The 20,204-nt window shown below is 39.5% G+C and overlaps 1 protein-coding gene across 2 annotated transcripts in view; it reads left to right on the top strand.

Moving 5' to 3' along the window:
• The window catches only part of LOC146003595 (SET domain-containing protein SmydA-8-like), a 43,456-nt gene extending 25,741 nt beyond the window's left edge, over nt 1-17,715 (top strand). For both annotated transcript variants that reach the window (XM_083141905.1, XM_083141906.1), the window contains exons 2-4: nt 3,589-3,762; nt 14,178-15,352; nt 16,895-17,715. In XM_083141905.1, coding sequence (XP_082998031.1) covers nt 3,596-3,762; nt 14,178-15,352; nt 16,895-17,196 — 1,644 coding nt within the window. In that variant the 5' untranslated portion in view covers nt 3,589-3,595 and the 3' untranslated portion in view covers nt 17,197-17,715. The remainder of the gene's footprint in view (nt 1-3,588; nt 3,763-14,177; nt 15,353-16,894) is intronic.
• Nucleotides 17,716-20,204: the final 2,489 nt, after the last annotated feature.

Raw genomic sequence — 20,204 nt, 5'->3', positions numbered from 1 at the left:
TTTCAGAAATTTGGGCCTTTCTTCTTATGTGCCTTGCCAAAATATGTCGTATATCGCCACAATGCTTTCAAGCAAAAATTTGTATATTACCAGACTTCAAATATTTCCCTGTGAAGAAACAAAATGCCATTGTGTGGCTAATAGCACATACAGTATATTATATATATAGCAAAAAGTTTGAACCAAATATCACCCTATATACAATGTATCTTAAAAGATCTAGATGGAAACAATCAAATAAACAAAATGTCCGATTGTCACAATATTTTGGTAAATATCTGGATGTAATGTAATTGTATGTATACAAAAAATCCATAGATGTAAACAGAATAGTGAAATAAAACTTAAAAAAAAAAAAAGTAGCAGAAAATTTTCGTAAGTTTTAGACCTATCCCATTGTGTTCATTGTTCACCCCGTGTGAAACGGAATGATTCAGTTTGGAATTAACGATGGGGGGAGGGGAAATATTAAATTACAAAATCTCCGTTTCAACGAACCGAGAATTGGACAAAAATTGGATAATTCTTATAAATATTAAAATTACATTCATGTTTTTAGTGGTATAATCGCTGGTAAAATCAAAGATCTTACATGGAAGATTTTACCTTGCTCTGAACTAAACCAAAAGGCATTTCGCACCGATTTAATACATTCTCCAATACATTTCAAAATGCTATTGAATGTTTCATGTCGATAATTTGACCAATGCATCAATTCTTGACGCTGAGATGATATTTTCTGCAACTACCTCTTCTCTTCAGTCCCTTCTGTTCTTCTCTTGTCCTTCTCCTTCTTCTCTCCCCTCCTTCTGCTCTGCTTTTATCTCATATCGCCTTCCCTACTTTTCTCGCATCTTATCTCCATCCCACTCATCTCCACTCCTCGTATCTCCTTTCCTGTCTTAGATTTCCGACTCCACGCACTTTTCTCCTCTTCTTTTCGTTCTTCTCTTTTTCTCTCCTTTACTCACTCTCCACTCTTCTCTCATCTCGTTTTCCTTCTCTTTTCTCTTCTTTGCTCCATTTTCCTCATCTCTCCTAGAATATTTTTCCATTCTCCTCACTACATCTCCTCTCCTCGTATATCCTCTCTTTCTTCTCTCCTCTACTTTTCCTTTTCTCCTCTCGCTTTCTCTTTCTCCTGTCATTTGTCACCTCTCGTTTTCTCACCTCTTCTCCTTTCTGTAGACTCATCAGCGATGAAATGCTAGAAAACCTATTATTTTTCTTTCAGAAAGAATTTTGTCACTTGCGATATAATATTGATATTTTTAATACTTTTTATACATTAATACTTGTTTTTATTTCTTTCGCGTATTTTATAAATATTTATTGTGCATGTGGCAACCCTGAAATTGAGCCTAACTCTACACGCAACCCACCAACACCTTGTGTAAATTGGGTTGCCTAGTTTAAAATGTCGTTGTCTTAAAACGTTTGAGAGACACTGTACAATAGTCTCTTTTTGACTTTTGTCGACATAGTGTGATTCCATTCTTGTAAATCGACCAATGTGTTCCACGATTGCATGCATCTCTTCTTTCCTTATCCTGTGACTGAATATTTTCTGGCCTACCCCTATGTTATCTTTATCAACAATTCCTGTGGGCTTCTTTTTAGCTATGGCTGTTCGCAGACTTTTTCTGATATACCAAGAGTGTTAAGGAACAAAGTTTTACACAGGCCCGAGACCGCTCCACCAATGAACACGTGAGGGGGGACGGAATTGCAGGGAGAACGACTGCAGTTACCGGCCTTCTCTGCAGCGTGTACTGCTTCGCTCTGTCCACTCGATCCCCCCTCCCCTCCTCTGTTGCAATGCGCGGTCTTGCTCCAGAGATATCCGTGATGGAGTATAGATATTTGTTTGCTATTCGTGAATAAGTCATATAGAAAAGTAAATGTTGCTTTAGATGCATTTTTCAAGTATATTATAATCATGGGCACTAAGCGTTGTCTCGTATCGATTTTATAGAGGTTTGTCTCGTTGTCGGTTTCGTGTAGTTCTCGTCTTGGCTGCTCATTCTCTTCTCGCTACCATCTCTACGAAAAGTAGGTCGCAGTCGTAATTTGCAGCTGTCGAAACTGCGTATATTCATCCGCTGATATAATTATTAATAATAACAACAACAACCTAGGCACAACAGCCCTTGAGGTGAAATGCCTACCTACCAACTCCCGGCCTCACTCCACCTGCTAAGGTGGGAGATCATTCAACCAGTTACAGGGTGACGTGTGGTCAGCACGGCGAACCCCCAGTCATTGTTGTAGGTTTCCATGATCGGGTTACGCTACTCATTCCTAGCTCTCCAATTTTTTGCACGATGGTGAGTGGCCACCGGTCCCATACACAGGCCGAAATCTCAGGAGAATAGTTGTTATTCTTCCCTCAGGAGACTCGAGCCTGCGCGCGTCCCGAAGCCGGAGCCCAAAGCCTGACGCGTTAGACCGCACGGCTACTGTGCGGGACCCTGATATTATTGGAATAATTAAATTAGGAGCACTTTTATGGGTAGGAAAAGCAGCAAACGTATAAAGGTTCGTTTTTTTTGTTTTGTGTTTTTAAACCAAGTGGTTAGAAATCTGTAAGAAGGCAAGATGAACATGAAGGAAATTGTTAAGGATGGTCAGGAGTCGATGGGTCCTAATTAGGAGAGGGAGATATGGAAGACTTGTGTTGCTGCATCACTGAACCTTAGGGTTTAGAAATTCTAGAGAGTTTGTTCGTTCGTTAGCGATAAATAAACTCTAGGGACGTTTACCTGAACTATAAACCAAAACCAAAACCTCAATATGTTGACCAAGGCAGAAATTTATTTTATTTTGAAACATAAACTAAACGTTACGTTTCAACGTTCTAGCAAGGTCTTCTTGCTAGAAAGTTGAAACGTAACGTTTAGTTTATGTTTTAAAATAACATAAATTTCTGCCTTGGTCAACATATTGAGTTTTTGGTTATCATGGAAACAAGGCTTAATGGTGTTGTCATTGAACTATAAAGCATTGTTTTATTTCGGTTATTATTAAAACTGCAGTTATTATCAATGTATGTAATGTATGTGAATAAGACTAAAGCTCGCAACAAGCTATTACGTCTTAAATGTAGCATAGGTATGGGAGTTAAATAACCTGTACATTACATGCTGAAAATGGCCTCTACCTTCCTGAAGGCATAGCTGGACCCGTCGTTCCATGTTCCTCGAAGTTCGTTGGAGCATGCTGTTGTCGTACACATCTCTTTAAGATATCCCCACAGAAAGAAGTCTGGGGGTGTAAAATCAGACAATCTCGTTGGCTATAAGTTTCAGAAAATTATCCGGTCCTCAAAGAAACTTCATGAAAATTCGTAACGTGTACTGCATCCCAACGACTGAGGCAATATGGCGACAACAGCTACCAAATCCTGCACAGCTGCGCACTCTCTTGACAATATATTATCACAGACGAGAAATTAATCTCTCACATGTCCTGCCTCTGTTGATATAAAACGAGAAAGAAATGTATTAGTTTTATATGATTCACCTTGTCACCTTTTTTGTGGCTTAAGTCACAGCCATTTTCATTTTATTTTCTGTCGATGCTTCACAGAATCGCCATGGAGTCTCCAGACTGCTGCGCGGTGTGCAAGTCCCCGGCGGCGCAGACGTGTGCCAACTGCGCCTGCATCTCGTACTGCGGCAGGGAGCACCAGAGGGAACACTGGCCGGAGCACAGGAACAGCTGCAGGCCGTTCAGGATAGAGAAGTCGGAAACTTTAGGGAGGTAAGCGATCTATACAAGAGAAAAATTGGCCTGTAATTGTAACGACAAATTTAGGTTCAGACTTTTCTTTAAACAGTTAAAAGCAATTATTATATTCTTAATGCTTAAAAATAGTTCCTTGGTATATTTTCTGCAAATAATTAAGAGAACGTTTACATGATTGAGGAAATGAGTACATAAATATAGCAAAAATATAACTGCACTACTTTACTACTTAGTTAAGTTATTCGCATCAATTAGCCTATTATGAAATGGCATCAGCGCTCGAAATGGAAATTGTCACGAAACGGATAGCTTTACTATCGTCAACATGTTGTTTTTCTTTCTTTTTTCTCTCATTGTTACAGCGACGAGATTAAAGACTAGTAACATGACACGCTGTATTACAATTAATAACACTGGGGAATATTTTTATCTTGTTTTCTGTTGCATTAGATTTTTCAACTGTTTCTGAATATTTTTTCAACGCTGATTTCAAATCTGAAATAGGTTTTCCTGTACATGCTACAGTTATCACGCAATTTGAAACTTTTACTTTAGCAGGAATGGACATCCATTGGTATTTACACTGGGGATAGGTTGACAACGATATCTATCCTAAAATCAGATTGAAACACACCCTTTTCTGTTTTTGTATCGGATTATGGCTTCATCAAGTAGATATAAGAAAGCAGCTGAGTTATTAGCCTCCAGGCTGCAAGAAAAAAGAAGTACTGCACTGCTTAAGAAAGAGTCACATTTCCGAAAGTGGAACCAGATCTTTCTCGATTTCTTTGAAGACAAATACTTTGTTTACTGCCATGATATTCCAGGTCTTCTCATTTGTGTTCATCTCAAGATTAACGGCAGAAAGGCTTCACGAAGTATCCATGCTCGAGAGAAGCACTGGACACAGAAGAAGTGTGCTGCTTCCGCAATACTCTGGAAATAGAATTGCCAAACTTTGTTCGATGGACCTCAAATTCGTATTCTTGCATGTGGCGAAGAATTTACCAGAAAAGAGAACAACAAGAAGGCAGCATACCGGCCCCCATGGTAGAGTGGTTATCACATCGCGCTACGACGCCAGGGGTCCCGGGTTCGAATCCTCGCCTGGGCATGGATATTTGTGAATGTCCATTCATCAATTTCATCCCATCAGCAAATTAGCCAAAAGTGGCACAAAAAGCAAAGTAAAATAAAGCAACCTAATCAATCAATCAAGAAGGCAGCATGGCTGTTTTCGTGGGAATAAAACAACTTTCTTGGTAACAAAATGGCGGACAACTTATGAGATTGAGGTTGAATGTTGTTGGCTTTCTACGATATTGGGTGCAACGTGAGTGTAAAGACCCATTTCCTGAACAGTAACCTTGATCAGTTCCCAGAAAGCCTTGTGACTGTTAGCGATGAACAAGGAGAGCGCTTTCACCAAGATCTGAAAACGATGGAACAGTACTATAAAGGGCGATGGGGCAAGAATATGATGGTAGACTAATGCTCAGGTATCAAATAAGATTTCCCGGGTTCGATTCCCTGTGGAGGCACATAGTGGTTCGGATCCCACTTTAAACTGTAGGTCCAGTCCCGATTAGCCTTATGTGCATAAAGTGAACTTAAAACACCAAATCAATCAATTAAATAAGATCCCCCTTTGAGAAGTCCGCTTCCCACTCTCCTTGCCAGCATTTCTCCAATAGCAGTGGTGCCGAGAGTTACAACGTTGCGGGAGGAGATGCTGCACACACCTCGTTCTACAAACTGCTGTGTTTCTCATCGCGCTGGATTGGCCGCTTCCCTGCTCCCCACTTCTCTTGCCAGCATGTAGGCTGACCGCCGTAAGACCAGACAAGAGTTATAAAAATTGCAGTGTAATGTGTGTTGCCTACACGTAAGGGGTTCTTGGTGCAGAGATCAAGGGTTAACTTTAATGCAATTTCAATACAACTGTGCCAAACTGCATATACGATATACGTAGTTCCGAAGTATACTCGGCCATTATTGACAACTTAAAGAAATAATGAATGAATTGTCTTTTTGCTAAATGTCTATGGACGACGCCAGCCAAGCTATCCTCGAAAATTTCTCTCTATAAATGAAGTACTATCTGTCCAGAAAGAAAATGCTCGGTTGATGGTGGCGTTGATAGCAAAACTTCAAATATGAAAAATATTAAGGTCAAATGTGTGACTGAACACACCATTCCCACTTCAAGTTTTTTGAAACTAACATATTCTCTTTTCTGGGAGTTACGTTTCAATAATGTATTCCGTAAGAATCTCAGTGGGTGGCAAAAGGTAAAAAAATGTATCGGTCTGGAAAAACAACTACATCTGAAAGAAAATAAGCGAGAAGAAATTCACATCGCCAGTAGTGAAACAATTCGAAAACTTACATGATAAGTAAATAAATACTTACCAATAGAAGGTATAGGTGAGTGATTAGTGTTACGGCTTCACGATCTGAGGGATGCGTGTTCGAACCCGATTACAGAAGTTTTATTATTTTTAGTTACCAATGAGGCACCAACATATGTGTGTTCGAATCTGCATTTATACAGTGATTTTTTTTAAATATCTGTGTCCACAGAACCTCGAATACATGGGATAATGGGATGTTGGAAGTGCATACCACATGCATTTTTTTAACCATGTTTTCACCTGCTAATTTCGAAAAGCATCTTAGATTTTTCCTTCTTAAATAAATGAATAATAAATAACCCATGGCGCGACAGACCTCGAAGGGCCTTGTCCTATCTTCCGACTGCCTGTCTCCCTCCCACAATCCTACATAGAGGTGTGGAGAACTTCAACCGCTATTCGGGTGGCATGGGGTCAGCACGTCGAACCGCCAGCTGTTGTAGAAGATTTCCTAGACCGGGTTACGCTACTCACCGGTCGTATACACAGGCCGAGAACACAGCTATTGAACCCCGGCGGACTCGAATCCATGCCATGCCGTCCCTCAGTCGGATTCTTATATACAGCTACAGATTTTACAACACAATTATAATGTTAAGATCTGGACTAATTCTGTCGACTCATATAACCTAATATGTTCTTAGCTACTTTTCGTTTTAAAAATTGAAATTCAATTCATAACTCAACCAATATATACTTCTTTCAATAAAAGCTGGAATTTTTGACGTTACTGCTAAGTGTTTCCACAATAACGTTCCACTGCTTCTTGATCTTGCGTGATTTATTTGCAAAGCAAGAACTGTATGTATTGATCACATGCATTTCCACATTTTGTAAGAAGTTTAATATCCAGTAGTTACTCTCAAACCCATTATATTTTTATAAAAAAGTAACAGTCGTGCCGATATGTGTAATTAATTTCATCCTAGCTATATAGGTACTAGTCTGCACTGCACTGTAAAAAAAATCTGCCTTTGCGGAGAGGCGAACCCAGGACCATTGGCATGTTGGGAAGTTATCATACCGACTTTTTTTTTTATTATTGTCTCATTCTGATATACAAGTTATGGAATGACATTGTTGTTGACATAAGTGTATTACTGCTATTACAATTTATATTTCTATCTGGTTAACCTTTACATTTTTGTTTGACCTAAATTAAGTATAAAGCACTAATAAGAAATTTGCATACCATTTCTTCCTTGCTTGGAGAGGAATTTTTTCGTATTGTTCTTGCAAGAAGATACTGAATTGTTTCTGAAAAAATGCTCTCGTCATTGTGAAATATATATAATAAGTATTCAGTTATCAACCATTGTACTGCTCGTTGTTTTGTTGGTGGAAAAAATTGAAATCAGGAAAAACTATATCTGTATCCGTAAACTTAGTTAATGAGGTGCGGCATATACGACTAAGCATTGTTCTCTATTTGTTCCATGCCGTGGAGGAGTTTCGACACTTCGTTATCCTGTGGGTTAAAGAGTCTGGCACGTTGCATGATATACAGTTAGGAGAGTCACTGATTCCATATTGGTATGTCCTATCTATTGTCACTATAACACGATGGACCACTTTGTACCATATTGATTGGCCAGCTCTTGAAAGGTGTTTGGCGGAGACATTTTCCCATATTTGTGGCCAATTATGTGTATTGAAATCCCTGACTATTCGTGGTACTGTGTTCTTTGAACAATTGATTTCACTATATAACTTTTTAACAGATGGTGTAATTGTCTCATGTCGTAATAACTGGTAGCATACTTGTAAAGCGATGTCCTTATAAAACAAAAACCTTTTGGGGATACTTTGGATATCGATGGGAGCTTCCGTATTATCGTCTGTATACATGCTTGGGTAGTTGACTCGTGCAGTGAGAAAGCTGTTTGAAGGCCAGTCTGTACAAACAATGCTCTTGCCTGTGTGTTTGCGTGTATTAGTGGCAACCCACCTGTCTTCTCTGGTAACGTGATCTCATTTATTGCCACCCGGAAAATTGTATCGTGCCACATAAAGCAGCCAACAGCTTTGTTGACCTTGGCTAAGTGCTGGGTTTTGAAGGGCAGGATTTTTGCTACATACCAAAGTTTAGAGAGAGCAAAAACATTGATAAATCTTACTCGTGCTTTTAAACTGAGAGAGCGCAGCTTGTTCGCTCTGAGATTGCCCTCTCGCAAGTGAGTTTACTGTTGGCTTCGATCGTTTCATCGATATTTGCATAGAAGTTTATCCCTAAAACTTTTATTTTCTTGTCTACAGGGATCTCCGTATTGTTTGTGAAAGGATCATCCTTGCCAAGGGGCATCAGGAATGACTTTCGATTGTTTAGTTTTGCTCCTGATGTGTGCTCAAAAGTATGTATTTGGCTTTGAACACTGTACAGATCTCTTTCATCCTTGAGAATAATTGTCACGTCATCCATGAAGCTGCCAACTTGTATTGTGGTGGAAGCCATAGAAATGCCCTGTAAATTATTCTGGATACTAAACAAAAAGGGGCCTATTGTGAGGACGTACAATGTGCTACTCAAGGGACTACCTTGTAGTACACCTCGTTGCATTTTAAAACTTGTTGTCAAGAAATCATTTATTTTGAGTTTTAGCATCATATGATTATATAAGGTTTTGATCCAAGTAATAAAAGTGTCTCCGAAGCCATATGCTTCTAAGACTTTGTACAGAAATTCGTGGCTCACTCTGTCATATGCTTGGGAAATGTCTAAAGATAGAATTGCCTCTGATGCATTCTTATTTTGTTTGGTAATAATTACGTCTCTTATCGTTTGCAGCAAGTGATGTATACTTTGAGACGTATTACAAGCAAACTGTAAATTGCCAATAAGTTTAACCATATATTTTTTTAAACGCTGATTTATGCACCTACTTATAAGTTTGATGTCACTACTCAATATTGAAATTGGCCTAAAATCTGTGACGAACTTTGGATTTGCCTTTTTGGGAACTAACACTATAACTCCCGCGCTACTGGTCTTCCCTATTGTCCCTGTTGTCAACACTTCGTTGACCCATTTCGTTAATTCGTCTCCTATTAAACCCCAGAAACATTGATAGAATTCTGATGGTAATCCATCTTCGGCTGTTGTTTTATTCCTCGGAGCATTGAATACTGCATCATGAACCTCCTTTTTACTAAACGGTTGTGTGAGCTCAGTTCTTTCATTTTCCGTCAGTGATGCAGGGAGGTAGTTCAAAAAATTACATTGCGTTTCTGTTGGTTTAAAGGCTTGACCAAGTAGATTTTTATAGTATTGCAAAAACCTGTCGTGTATACTATGAGGGCTGGTGACAACTTCACAGGAATCTAAAGTTAATTTATGAATGACGTGACTCCTGGCGTGTTTATGTTCTTTAAGAATGTGACTTAGTGTGGCTTGCTCGTCAGGGTCTATAGGAAGAATCTTGCTCTTTATTATTGCTGCAGATTGTGGTTTCCTATGTATAGAAAGTAATTGCGCTTTTATTTTATTTGCATAGGGACGATCGAAATTACCTTGCAGTGCTAAACGATGGAGATCATTCAAGACTGCATACAAAAAATTATATTTGTTTCTTTGATCTCTACTAACCTCTGCACTGAAGAATTTACTGACCTGACGAAATTTAGGCTTAACTCGAGTTTCCCACCTCTCGATTAGGGTCTTTTGCACTGACCGAGAGGCCTTGAGTTCGTTCCACGTTTCCCTGATTAGCTGGACATAACTACCATTGTGTAATAATGTGCTATTTAAAAGCCAGTATCCGCTACCTTGTCGGGGTTTGATCAAATCTAAATTTATTTTGAGAATTGGAACACTATGGTCACTAAAGCATACTGGAAAATTTTGAACACTAATTATATATTCATGAAATCTTGGTGCGACATAAAACCTATCGATCCTTGACGCACTATTGGAGGTGATATGTGTGTAACCTGGACTTTCACCGTTGGCGTGTATCCAAGCGTCACGCAGTTGTAACTCCTGCGTTAATTCATAGAGCGCACGTGAGAAGTTGTATCCCGGGTTTTGATCTTGTGAACGAATTACGCAGTTAAAATCTCCCACTAGTATAGTGTCTAGTGTGTGGGATGTCAACTCGGGCCCTACAACTGTTGAAAAAAAACTTCTCTTTCCCGTCTGTTTTGGCTTCCTGACGGAGCATACACATTACAGAGAAACACTGAGCCTAATTTGGCACTTATTTGTCTGCCCGTGGGATGGGGCACTACATTACGTAAATCCAAGTGTCGCATACATGCTATGGCAGTCCCTTGTGCAAAGGGAGTAAAATTGTTGTATACTTTAAACATGCTCAGTACAGAAAAATCGTCTATGGCGACCTCTTGAAGGAGGGTCACATCAATAGACGATTTAATGAGGAAGTCATTGAGAGCAATTATTTTGGTCTTACTTTGCATTTGATTCAAATGTATAGATGCCAAGGTAAATGTTTGCATGATTATAACTGTCCACAAAAGAAAACTAAAGTTACTTACATTCTTCAACATTACTGATCTCTAATTTCTGCCTATAATGCATTAACTATGCTTTCCACTAAATAAATCTGGGGAAAGTTTGTTACTCGTTGAAGGCTTTTCTTTAGTTACATTTGCTGAATTACTTGTTAAACTAACCTTTGAAACGTTATGAACTATTGTGGAACTTACGCATTCATTATTTTTCTTCTTCTTTCTACGCAGCACCATGGACTCTTCCACCACAGACCGTAACCTTGATACAGATCTTGACCGTGATTTCCTAGGGGAGGTAACTACTGGGAATTCTGCCTCCGCGAACAAAGCACTTTGGGGTGGGGGTGGGGGTATGTGATGCATCTCCTCTGAAGTGGTCAATATTGGCTGCTCCATCTCTTCCCTTCCTCTCTTGGTGCATTCTTCACACTAACTTCGTGTCTGATACCTCTCTCCTCGTCGGTGATTCTGGAGCTATCCGTGTTCCCTCTATTGTTATCTCTTGACACAGGGACTTCTGCAACTGATGGAGCTGAATCTTTTGGTTTAGTCCGTACGGGTAGCACAGTAGGTTCATATACCATCGGTACATTGTCAGCGGGTATATTAAACGGCCCCCTGCGGGGCTGGTTCCCAGGGGATCGACGCTTGGGACACTGAGTCACTAACTGACCCTCTTCCGAACACGCGATGCACGTACGAGCCTGCCCAGGCTATGTTACCCAATAGGAGCCTCCATTCATTATTACATATGAGGGTATGGGTTTACGTAGTATCATTTTGATCAAGACACGTCCAGGTCGAGTAGGGTAAATGTGATCCGCAGAGTATGTCTCGTCCTCAAGTTTCAACACTTCCCCATAAGAACTCATGACTCGACTTATTACTTCTGCACTTAATTCAGTTGGGACTACGTGGACTCTGACAATTACATGTCGCTGGTGGGCCCATTCTACTTCAACTTTATGGTCACCATCTACGTCACTATAGATTACCTCAGCACCAAAATCATTAAGTTACCGTTCTCCTACCACTTTTGTCACAAATTTCACGTACAAACACTTACGAAAGTAATCTATTTCAAAGCTGAGCACTTGGTTCGTAGGCACTTGGTAGACATCATGAAACCATCGATGAAAATCCAATGACGTAGGTCGCGTTTTGACATCAATGAAACAAATTTCAAGGTGTTTTCTCTTTGTGTATTCATCGTGATCTATTTCATCGTATCTTCACTGGCTCTCGGTAATTGTTAACAAAACCTCGCTTGCACTCCAAAGGAAAAAAAACAACTAACACAACACTAGCAAACCGTATACGTCCCTAGCTAACTCGGACAGTTAGATCACAAAGCCTTCTCACGCGAAGAGCGGAGCTCGCTACGAACTGCTTCCTGCACGAGCTGCAGGCAGAACACGTCTTGACCACAACTTCATGTTCACAAAGCATTTAATTTGCCTACTTAGGCTTCTGTTTAAAAAAAATCTATTATACGACTTTATATGTTATTCGACAATAAATGCAAGTTTAGGTATTTAAGGGAAGTGTAGGGTAGTAGGGATCATGCACAGAAAAGCTTGTTTTGCCCGGGAAACAATTCACACACAGGAAGTTAGTTCCTTGATCGCTCTGCAATAGGATGTTACCAAAAGGGTCGTGGAAGTGTGATCTCTGCCTCAACGTGTAGCATCCACGAAACGATACATGACTATATGACGTCACACACTGGTTCAATCACGTGGATCCACAATCGAAACCTCCTTGCAGTGGAGAGACGAGTAATTTTGTAAGCAAGGGATGTTGTTGTCCAGGGGGGGTGGGGGGGGGTGATGATAGTCTTTCAATTTTTAAGAAACGTTTGTATGTGGATAGGGAATTATGAGTGCAGTGATACAAAGTCGATATCTTCTTCGCATACAACGCCTGAAACTACACAATCTTTCAAAGTATGAATCAATATAAATCATTTAATATTTTAATAGAAACTGAAGGAATATAAATGGCAAACTGAAAGAAACGTCACTTTTTGAAATGACAGCTTGACACTAGGTTACTAACAAGTCCAGCATTAACGCTTGACTCTGTGTTGGATTTAGAGGCAAGATTTAATAGCACAATAAACCAATCATGCACTAAGCATAAAATATAGTTCCATCAAATCCATGCAAACACTATTTTAAATTACACACTGTTTATTGTTTTTGTTATTACGTTTATTTTATTCGTCTCATTTTATGGTTTCAAATTTATTAAAGTAGTTTTGTATTGAGCAGTTTCAAAACAATTTGCAATTTGTATTAATAATTAAAAACATTTGTCATCAAATACGCAATAAATATTTCACAGACTTACATTAATTCGCATTCTATCGTTTTTTTAAAAAAAGTGTCTTACGGGGAGAATCGAACAGGGGACGCTTCGTGTGGTGGGCATGTATCGTAATGACTGGACCACACCGTCCTTCTTGATTTATAGCTTATATGCTCGTACTCATGTCTTCAAACCATATTGCACTATTTTATCTGATATTCATAGAAAATATTTCAAACAGAATATTACAATTAAACTGGTGTCTTTCGAAACTACGAAACGTTATGTTTTCTTGTTAACTCTAAATATTGAATAGGAGGGAATTTAGAATTCGATCACAGACAGGACAGCCCATGTCGTGTATGATTCAACAGTCTTACTTACAGAAGCCTGCGAGCTGAGCATGCGCAGTTCAACGATTGGCAAGCATCGCACTCTCTGCCTAAAACCTGTCATAGTTAGGTTTGCCAATTTCTACTTAATTCGAGCCTAAGGCTAAAAGACTAACTATCTATCTAACTAACTCTAGCATTCTTAATCCCGAAGGTTGATGGCTGCGGCAACAAAAGGCTACCATTGTCCCTACCTTAAGAAAAATAATAAAGTTATACTATTTATTACAGTGCTATTTCTCACAATCTGTATTGAACTGTCATATCTGTATTAAGAAAATCGTAAGAACCTTTACAGGCTGCCAATTTATTTTAATGTTAACATCGCTTGAGGTAAAAGCCGACGGTTGAAATATGGTTGGTCTTCTTGGTAAAATATTTGCAAAGCTAAACAATACTTTGGAGTCAAGACCGTAGCCAGAATTTTATTTCGGGAGGGGCTGATCCCTTATCAGTTGGGGATAGAAACACTGAAAATGAATTTCTCAGTACATTACAGCATATTATTCAAGATGTTTAATTCTGCTAAGGAAGTAAAATTAATTTCCACAATACACTATTTAAATTAAATAACTAAGATTTCGGGGAAGGCTTCATCCCCCGAACCCTTCCCCTGGCTACGTGCCTGTTTGGGAGTGAATAGTCTAAAACGATGGAGAAATGGTTCTGAACTACTGAATGCAAAAAGGAGTACAATATTTTCGTTCTCATCTCAAAAGAAAATATGAATGCTTTTTTATAAGCGTCTAATGCCATAAAACATATGGAGTTTATGCACTAAACTGTAATTTCAAATATCAAGATATTCTGTAGCAATCTAATGTTTCTATTTCTCACAATTTTTCAGATATATGGTTGCTTCTCGAGATTTGAAACCTGGAGAGGTGATTCTTCGTGAAACGCCCCTTGTGGTCGGACCACCAACGTTGTCAAACACGCTCTGCTTTGGTTGTTACAAGCGCGTCGATGGTAGAACGTGGTGCTCCCAATGCAAAGTGGTTCCCATGTGCGGTCCAGAGTGTGAAGCACAGATAGACCATGCCTTCGCAGAATGTCCGACTCTTGCCAAGAAAGCGCCACCCCAGCGGATGCAAGAACTTTCATCGCAAGCAAACATTCCAACAGCAAGCTACCAGTTCGTTCTTCCCCTCAGGTGTTTGCTCCTCCGATCGTCGCATCCAGGTAAGTGGCAGCAGCTGATGGAACTGGAAGCGCATCAGGAAAAACGTCGTGGCAGTCATATTTGGAAGAACAACACTGCAAATGTGGTCGGCGTCATCAGAGACTATGATGTGGATGACGACGACGAATTGGTGCAAAGAGTGTGCGGGATACTGGACGTCAACAGCTTCGAAATCCGCTGCGGAGAAGAAAGGCTTCGAGGGGTGTATCCCCAGGCGGCGTTGATATCGCACGACTGCGTTGGCAACACTCACGTTTCCGTGGACGACAGCTTCCAAATGAGCATTCACGCCAGCGTCCCCATCAAGAAAGGCGATCCGGTGTTCTTCAACTACACCAACGCCTTGCAGTGTACGACGGACCGGCGCGAACATTTGCGCGAGGGGAAATATTTCGAGTGCGTCTGCAAGCGCTGCACTGATCCTACGGAAATGGATACCCACCTGAGCTCTCTGACGTGCAACAAGTGTTTGAAGGGCTTCCTGACCCCGTCTGACCCTCTGGACGGCTGTTCGCAGTGGCAGTGCTCCGAGTGCGATCACAAGCTGAGAGGTGACGTCGTCAAAACCGTGTGCTTGCGGGTTCAGGACGAGTTGGAGAATGTGGACAGATCCAGCGTGCAAGCCTTGGAGTCGCTACTGAAAAGGCTTTGCAGGACGTTGCATGCCAGGCACAGCAGCATTTTAGATCTGAAGCAGTCTCTCGTAACTCTATACAGAGAAATCGTCCTCAGTAGTGAAGATGCGGTGCCTATGAAAATTCTAAAGCGCGAACTCGAATTGTGCACCGATATCTTGCATGTCGTAAACATTGTTGAACCAGGGATTTCCAGACTGAGAGGTAAGGTATTTATCTATATTTTCAAATGTCTAGTTTTTCTCTTTGTGGAAAGTCAGAAATAGCAAGAACGCGTTAAGAATTGAGACAGAGAAGAGTGGGTTCGAATTCCGGACTGGGCATGGGTATTCTTCTACATTTACAATGCAGAAAACGTCGAGAATTAACGACTTTTTAAAATGACCATTCGGTATTTCCCGACTGCTCGGGATCCAGAAAAGTCGGGATCGGGACGGGAAATTTTTTTCCTGATCCCAATCCCGACTTTTCGGGATCCCGCACACCCATAAATTTCATCACATCATCACGATTAGCCAAAGTTGCAGAAAAACGAAGTAAAATGAACCAAATCAATCACTCTTTAGGAGAATAGCTCTTTCTTCCGAGACATGTTAGGTATAATTGCATACAGAGTGAGACATTTAACGTTTCCCAATTTCAAAATACCACAAATTGTTTACTTGTTTATTGCACAAAGAAATTATATGAAATGAACAATGTTAGGCACGTTATAGTCTTGGATTTACAGTTCAGACTTTATTTTTTGAATTTTACTAATCGCATTTGTTAGGCTCTTGAGATCAGGAGAGGGTGCGGCATTTAAAGGCAGTTACGCATGGAATTTTCGGCCCATACCTTTTGAAAGACGGTAATGGTGCTGCGGTTACCGTCAACTCCCAAATTCAATGGAAAAGTACAAATATATACTGGTATTGCAACATCTATCTCTTCATGAAGATTACCACTGGTAGAGCAATGACACGGTATGCCAGAGACCTCGGGTTCGAACCTGCATTTTTCGCTGAAATTTCTACTTATCTATCTCTATGCTTTGCAGCTCTTATTTGTTAAAAAATTCTCAGTTGGCGTACTGATGCTGTCTTTACTCCGCTCATCATATCGTTTACTGTAGTAGACCTCCATGTTAACAATCTTCTTCCTGCCCGAGGTGACACGTCGTAACTGTAACATGGTTTCAACAGGACGGAGTCACATCATATACAGCACATCTGTCGATGAACACGCTAAGTACTGCTTTCCCCGGGTACTGAGTACTGCTTATCTCCAATTTCGGTGACATTTAGTGTCCCTCCGTATCCTCGACCTCACTGCACCAGACTTCTTTTCGTGGGGCTACCTGAAGGCTAAGGTCTACTACCTGATCTCAACAGCCTCAGAAATGCTATTCGTGAGGAAATTGATGATGTTATGCCACACACAAGTGTACAAGGAAGATCGCAACAATGCAATGACGTTAATGGGGGCATCATAAAGGCGTAATATTAAAAAACTAAGGTCTGAACTGTAAATTTAAGACTATAGCGTGCCTAACATTGTTAATTTCATGTAATTTCTTTGTACAATAAATCAGTTATGGTATTTTGAAAATGGGAAACATTAAATGCCTCACCATGTATATTGATAAATCATTTTGCATATTTCTTTCACCGTTTTATTCTTAATTACTATACCAATATTTGAAAACGTGCTTCACGTATTGAATATTTTCTAACTTTTCCGTTATTTTTTCTTTTACCACCATAGGCATCATGATGTATGAAATGAACATTCCCATCGTGATGATGGCCAACCAGCTATATGATCGAGGGGAGATAACGGACGAAGAGCTGACGGGGAGGCTGCAAGAAGCCGAGAAATATCTGCGAGAGGCAGTGGAGTTGCTGCTATACGAACCCCCCAACTCTCCGGAAGGAGGGCTCGCGAGGGTCGCTCTCCATGACCTCAAAGACCTGCGCCAGTACATACAGAGCGTTAAAAGCGTGGAAAAGAAGTCGAAAGGGGCGTCCCCAAAACATCATCGCTCAGGAAACAAGAAGAAAAAGTGATTGAATAGCCTATGCTTTATACTATCTTTCTTCGAACAGCTGAATGCTTTTTATGACTGTCAATGAAAATTTGTTCAGTTTGAGTTTTTATGTACAGATACGTTTAATCGTAACTGGACATCCAGTTTTAAGTGTGATCCAAACCACTATGTGCCTCCATCAGGTATCGAACCCACGATCCTTCGATTACAAGGCAACGGAGTTACCACTATGCTATCAGGGAGGCCCGGAAAACATGTGCAGATCACGGTGGATGATAATGCGAATTCGTGAAATACTTCAGATTAACTTATCTAATCTTTTGGATGAGTAGGCATAGTGTCTAAGGAAAGAATATTGCTCACACGTAAAATAAACTCCTAAACATGGCATTGTAAACCCAAGAATAAAAAAGATTCAGACAGCAGCCTTGAGTCTTGCAATTGAGAAATTGGTTTTTGAAAGTATAACCTAAGTTTGTTTATTGTACAGTTCTTTATCGATATATATACGTGTATGGAATAAATGTAACATATCTTCTGTTGTATATTCTTTCAGCTGTTTGACGTTTCAGCACTACTAACGACTGTCTTCTCACATGCTCTATTAAAATAGCTTGAAATAGAGCAACATTTATTCGAAGGGAGTTCCATTGACTACGTAGCACAGTCAGATATTCAGTATCTAAAGCCAGTCTCACACGGTGGTTAAGTAGAGCCCCACTTCCCTAACCACCTTCGACTCGAAACTCCCATAAGATTTTTTACCTCCTCAGTTCGCGAAGGCAGCAAAAGGGGTCTCACACGATCCCTAAAATCACATCTTTAAAAATGGCGACTACATAAACACGGTATACCACTTCGCAAGTTTAGATGCTAATAACTGCTGAAGATTTGGGAAAAATAATGTTTTCTCTTAAGAGAATAAGACAATAACATTGGCACTGTTGAAAAATGTTGCACATATAACTCGTGGCAGTGAATGTGAGTGTATAACATATGTTACTTCAAGTCGATATACCACTTTACGGACACACTAGCATAAAGTTGCATTACCCGTATATTACGATAGAAGTTGTATAATCTAATGAAACCATGAAACCATTCTCGTACGGTTTTGAAATATATCCTCCAATTCCAACTAGTCAATTAAATTACACAAACTTCACAACATTCAAAGTGCGAAAATCGTGGTGTTTACATTAACATTAAGTTACCATATTATATTTATATTTCATTGATACTTCTTTGCTTCAAAAATACTTATTGTGAAATTTACTTTGAAGTCCATGAAGAACTAATTACCATTCATAACTTATATATGATTACAAAACTAGCAGATTAATTCACTGCGATGCACACACAGCACAGTCCATTTATTACAGCCAGCCAACAAACCAGAGAGTACATATATACGTATGTGGCTCTTCAGTGTTTACTTTACTTCAAAATAACATAGTATTCGTGGCTGTTTTAAAAGTAAAATAACAGTATCTCAGTAGGAAATTTAGACATGCGAACTATTTATTTAAAACAATAATAATTAGTAGACTCTTCACTCAACAAATAAAATATTCGCCCCCAATCATTAAGGATGGCTTTAGACGAAAGAATTTCCTTTAGCATTTTTGCTAGCATAAATGCTATGTAAAAGCTTCCAAAAATCTTATAGCAGATAGTACTTTACTACACGCAACGCAAGCATTTCATGTAACTTTTTGGCTAGCTTTTGCGATGAAAGACACGTCGAGTTACACCATCTATGTTGAGTGCACGGTGTTTACATTTGAAACAACTAAATTATTCTTTCATACGAGTACAGTATACGTTGTAAAGTATGTATTTAAGCAGCGCCCTTGTTTTGTACCTAATAACGTTTTACACGGAACGTTATTCCTCTCGGTTGAATAGTTATAGGCTTTTAAAAATGTGAAGTGATACATTGTTTACATCTCACGCCGCCGCCATTACAACTACACTCGTGAACTAGAGGTCGCTTCTGATTGGTTATGTTTCCTACTTCAGCTGCCAGTGCATTCCTCAATTCTGATTCGTAGTTGTATCATAGAAAAGTTGTATGGTATTAACGATGGATGTAGAGACGGTTTCTAATTATGTCGGGAACTGAATAAGAGAAAGCTCTCACACGACCGTTAAGTAACGAAGCTAGAAGTGACGATGGCGAAGTGAGGACGTACCTAACTGCCGTGTGAGACTGGCTTAAGAAACACTAGCGCGATCTCTTATAATAGTTGATAAGCGTAACACAATTTTTGACTTCTCAGAACTTGGCCTTTATAGGACACAGAGGAACATTTTACACTGGAGGATCAACAGAAATTAGAGGAAATTTTTGATACCCAGTACTACGAGAACATTTCAGAAGTATACAACAAAATGAGATTCACTATTATTATCTAAGCCCTGAAATTCAAAATGACCTGATACAATTAATATGCAACAAATTCATAACAAGGATAATCATGTATATGTATATTATCCGGAATTAAAATGGCTACGTTAGTTGATTTTTACAAGGATTTTGCACGTATTGAGCAAATGACCATCACTGTAAGATTTGTTGGTATTGATACCGGTTCTATAGAAGAGCATTTCGTCAGTTATCTTTCTTTAGAAGAAAAGAATGTTGCTATGACTCCTTTTTGAAAGATGTAGAACATTTGGGAAAATAATCAAAATCAATCAATCAATAGGACATTTGGGTCAGGATAATCTATATGTGATATAATATATATTGCATATTAATATTATATTTGATTTGGATTTTAGTGTCAGTAACAATGGAGCAAATGGTCGGTGTCAAAACGCGAACACAAACATTGAACCCTTAGCATTTTTCATGCTATGGGGTTGTTCTAATCGGAATGTTGTTTCGGCTGACGCTGCCATATCTTCTGTGATGGCAAGTAGTTTATTTTTCTCAGTTCAGAGGATATACAAATATATATCAACCTCTCTAAATCTTCTAAAAGATGGGTCATTCTGATGCAAAAACTCGAAATTTCCTTC

This window comes from Lepisma saccharinum, chromosome 20, assembly GCF_977018435.1.
Source record: "Lepisma saccharinum chromosome 20, izLepSacc3.1, whole genome shotgun sequence".
NCBI lineage: Eukaryota > Metazoa > Arthropoda > Insecta > Zygentoma > Lepismatidae > Lepisma > Lepisma saccharinum.
This window is presented reverse-complemented; position numbering and strand designations above follow the sequence as displayed.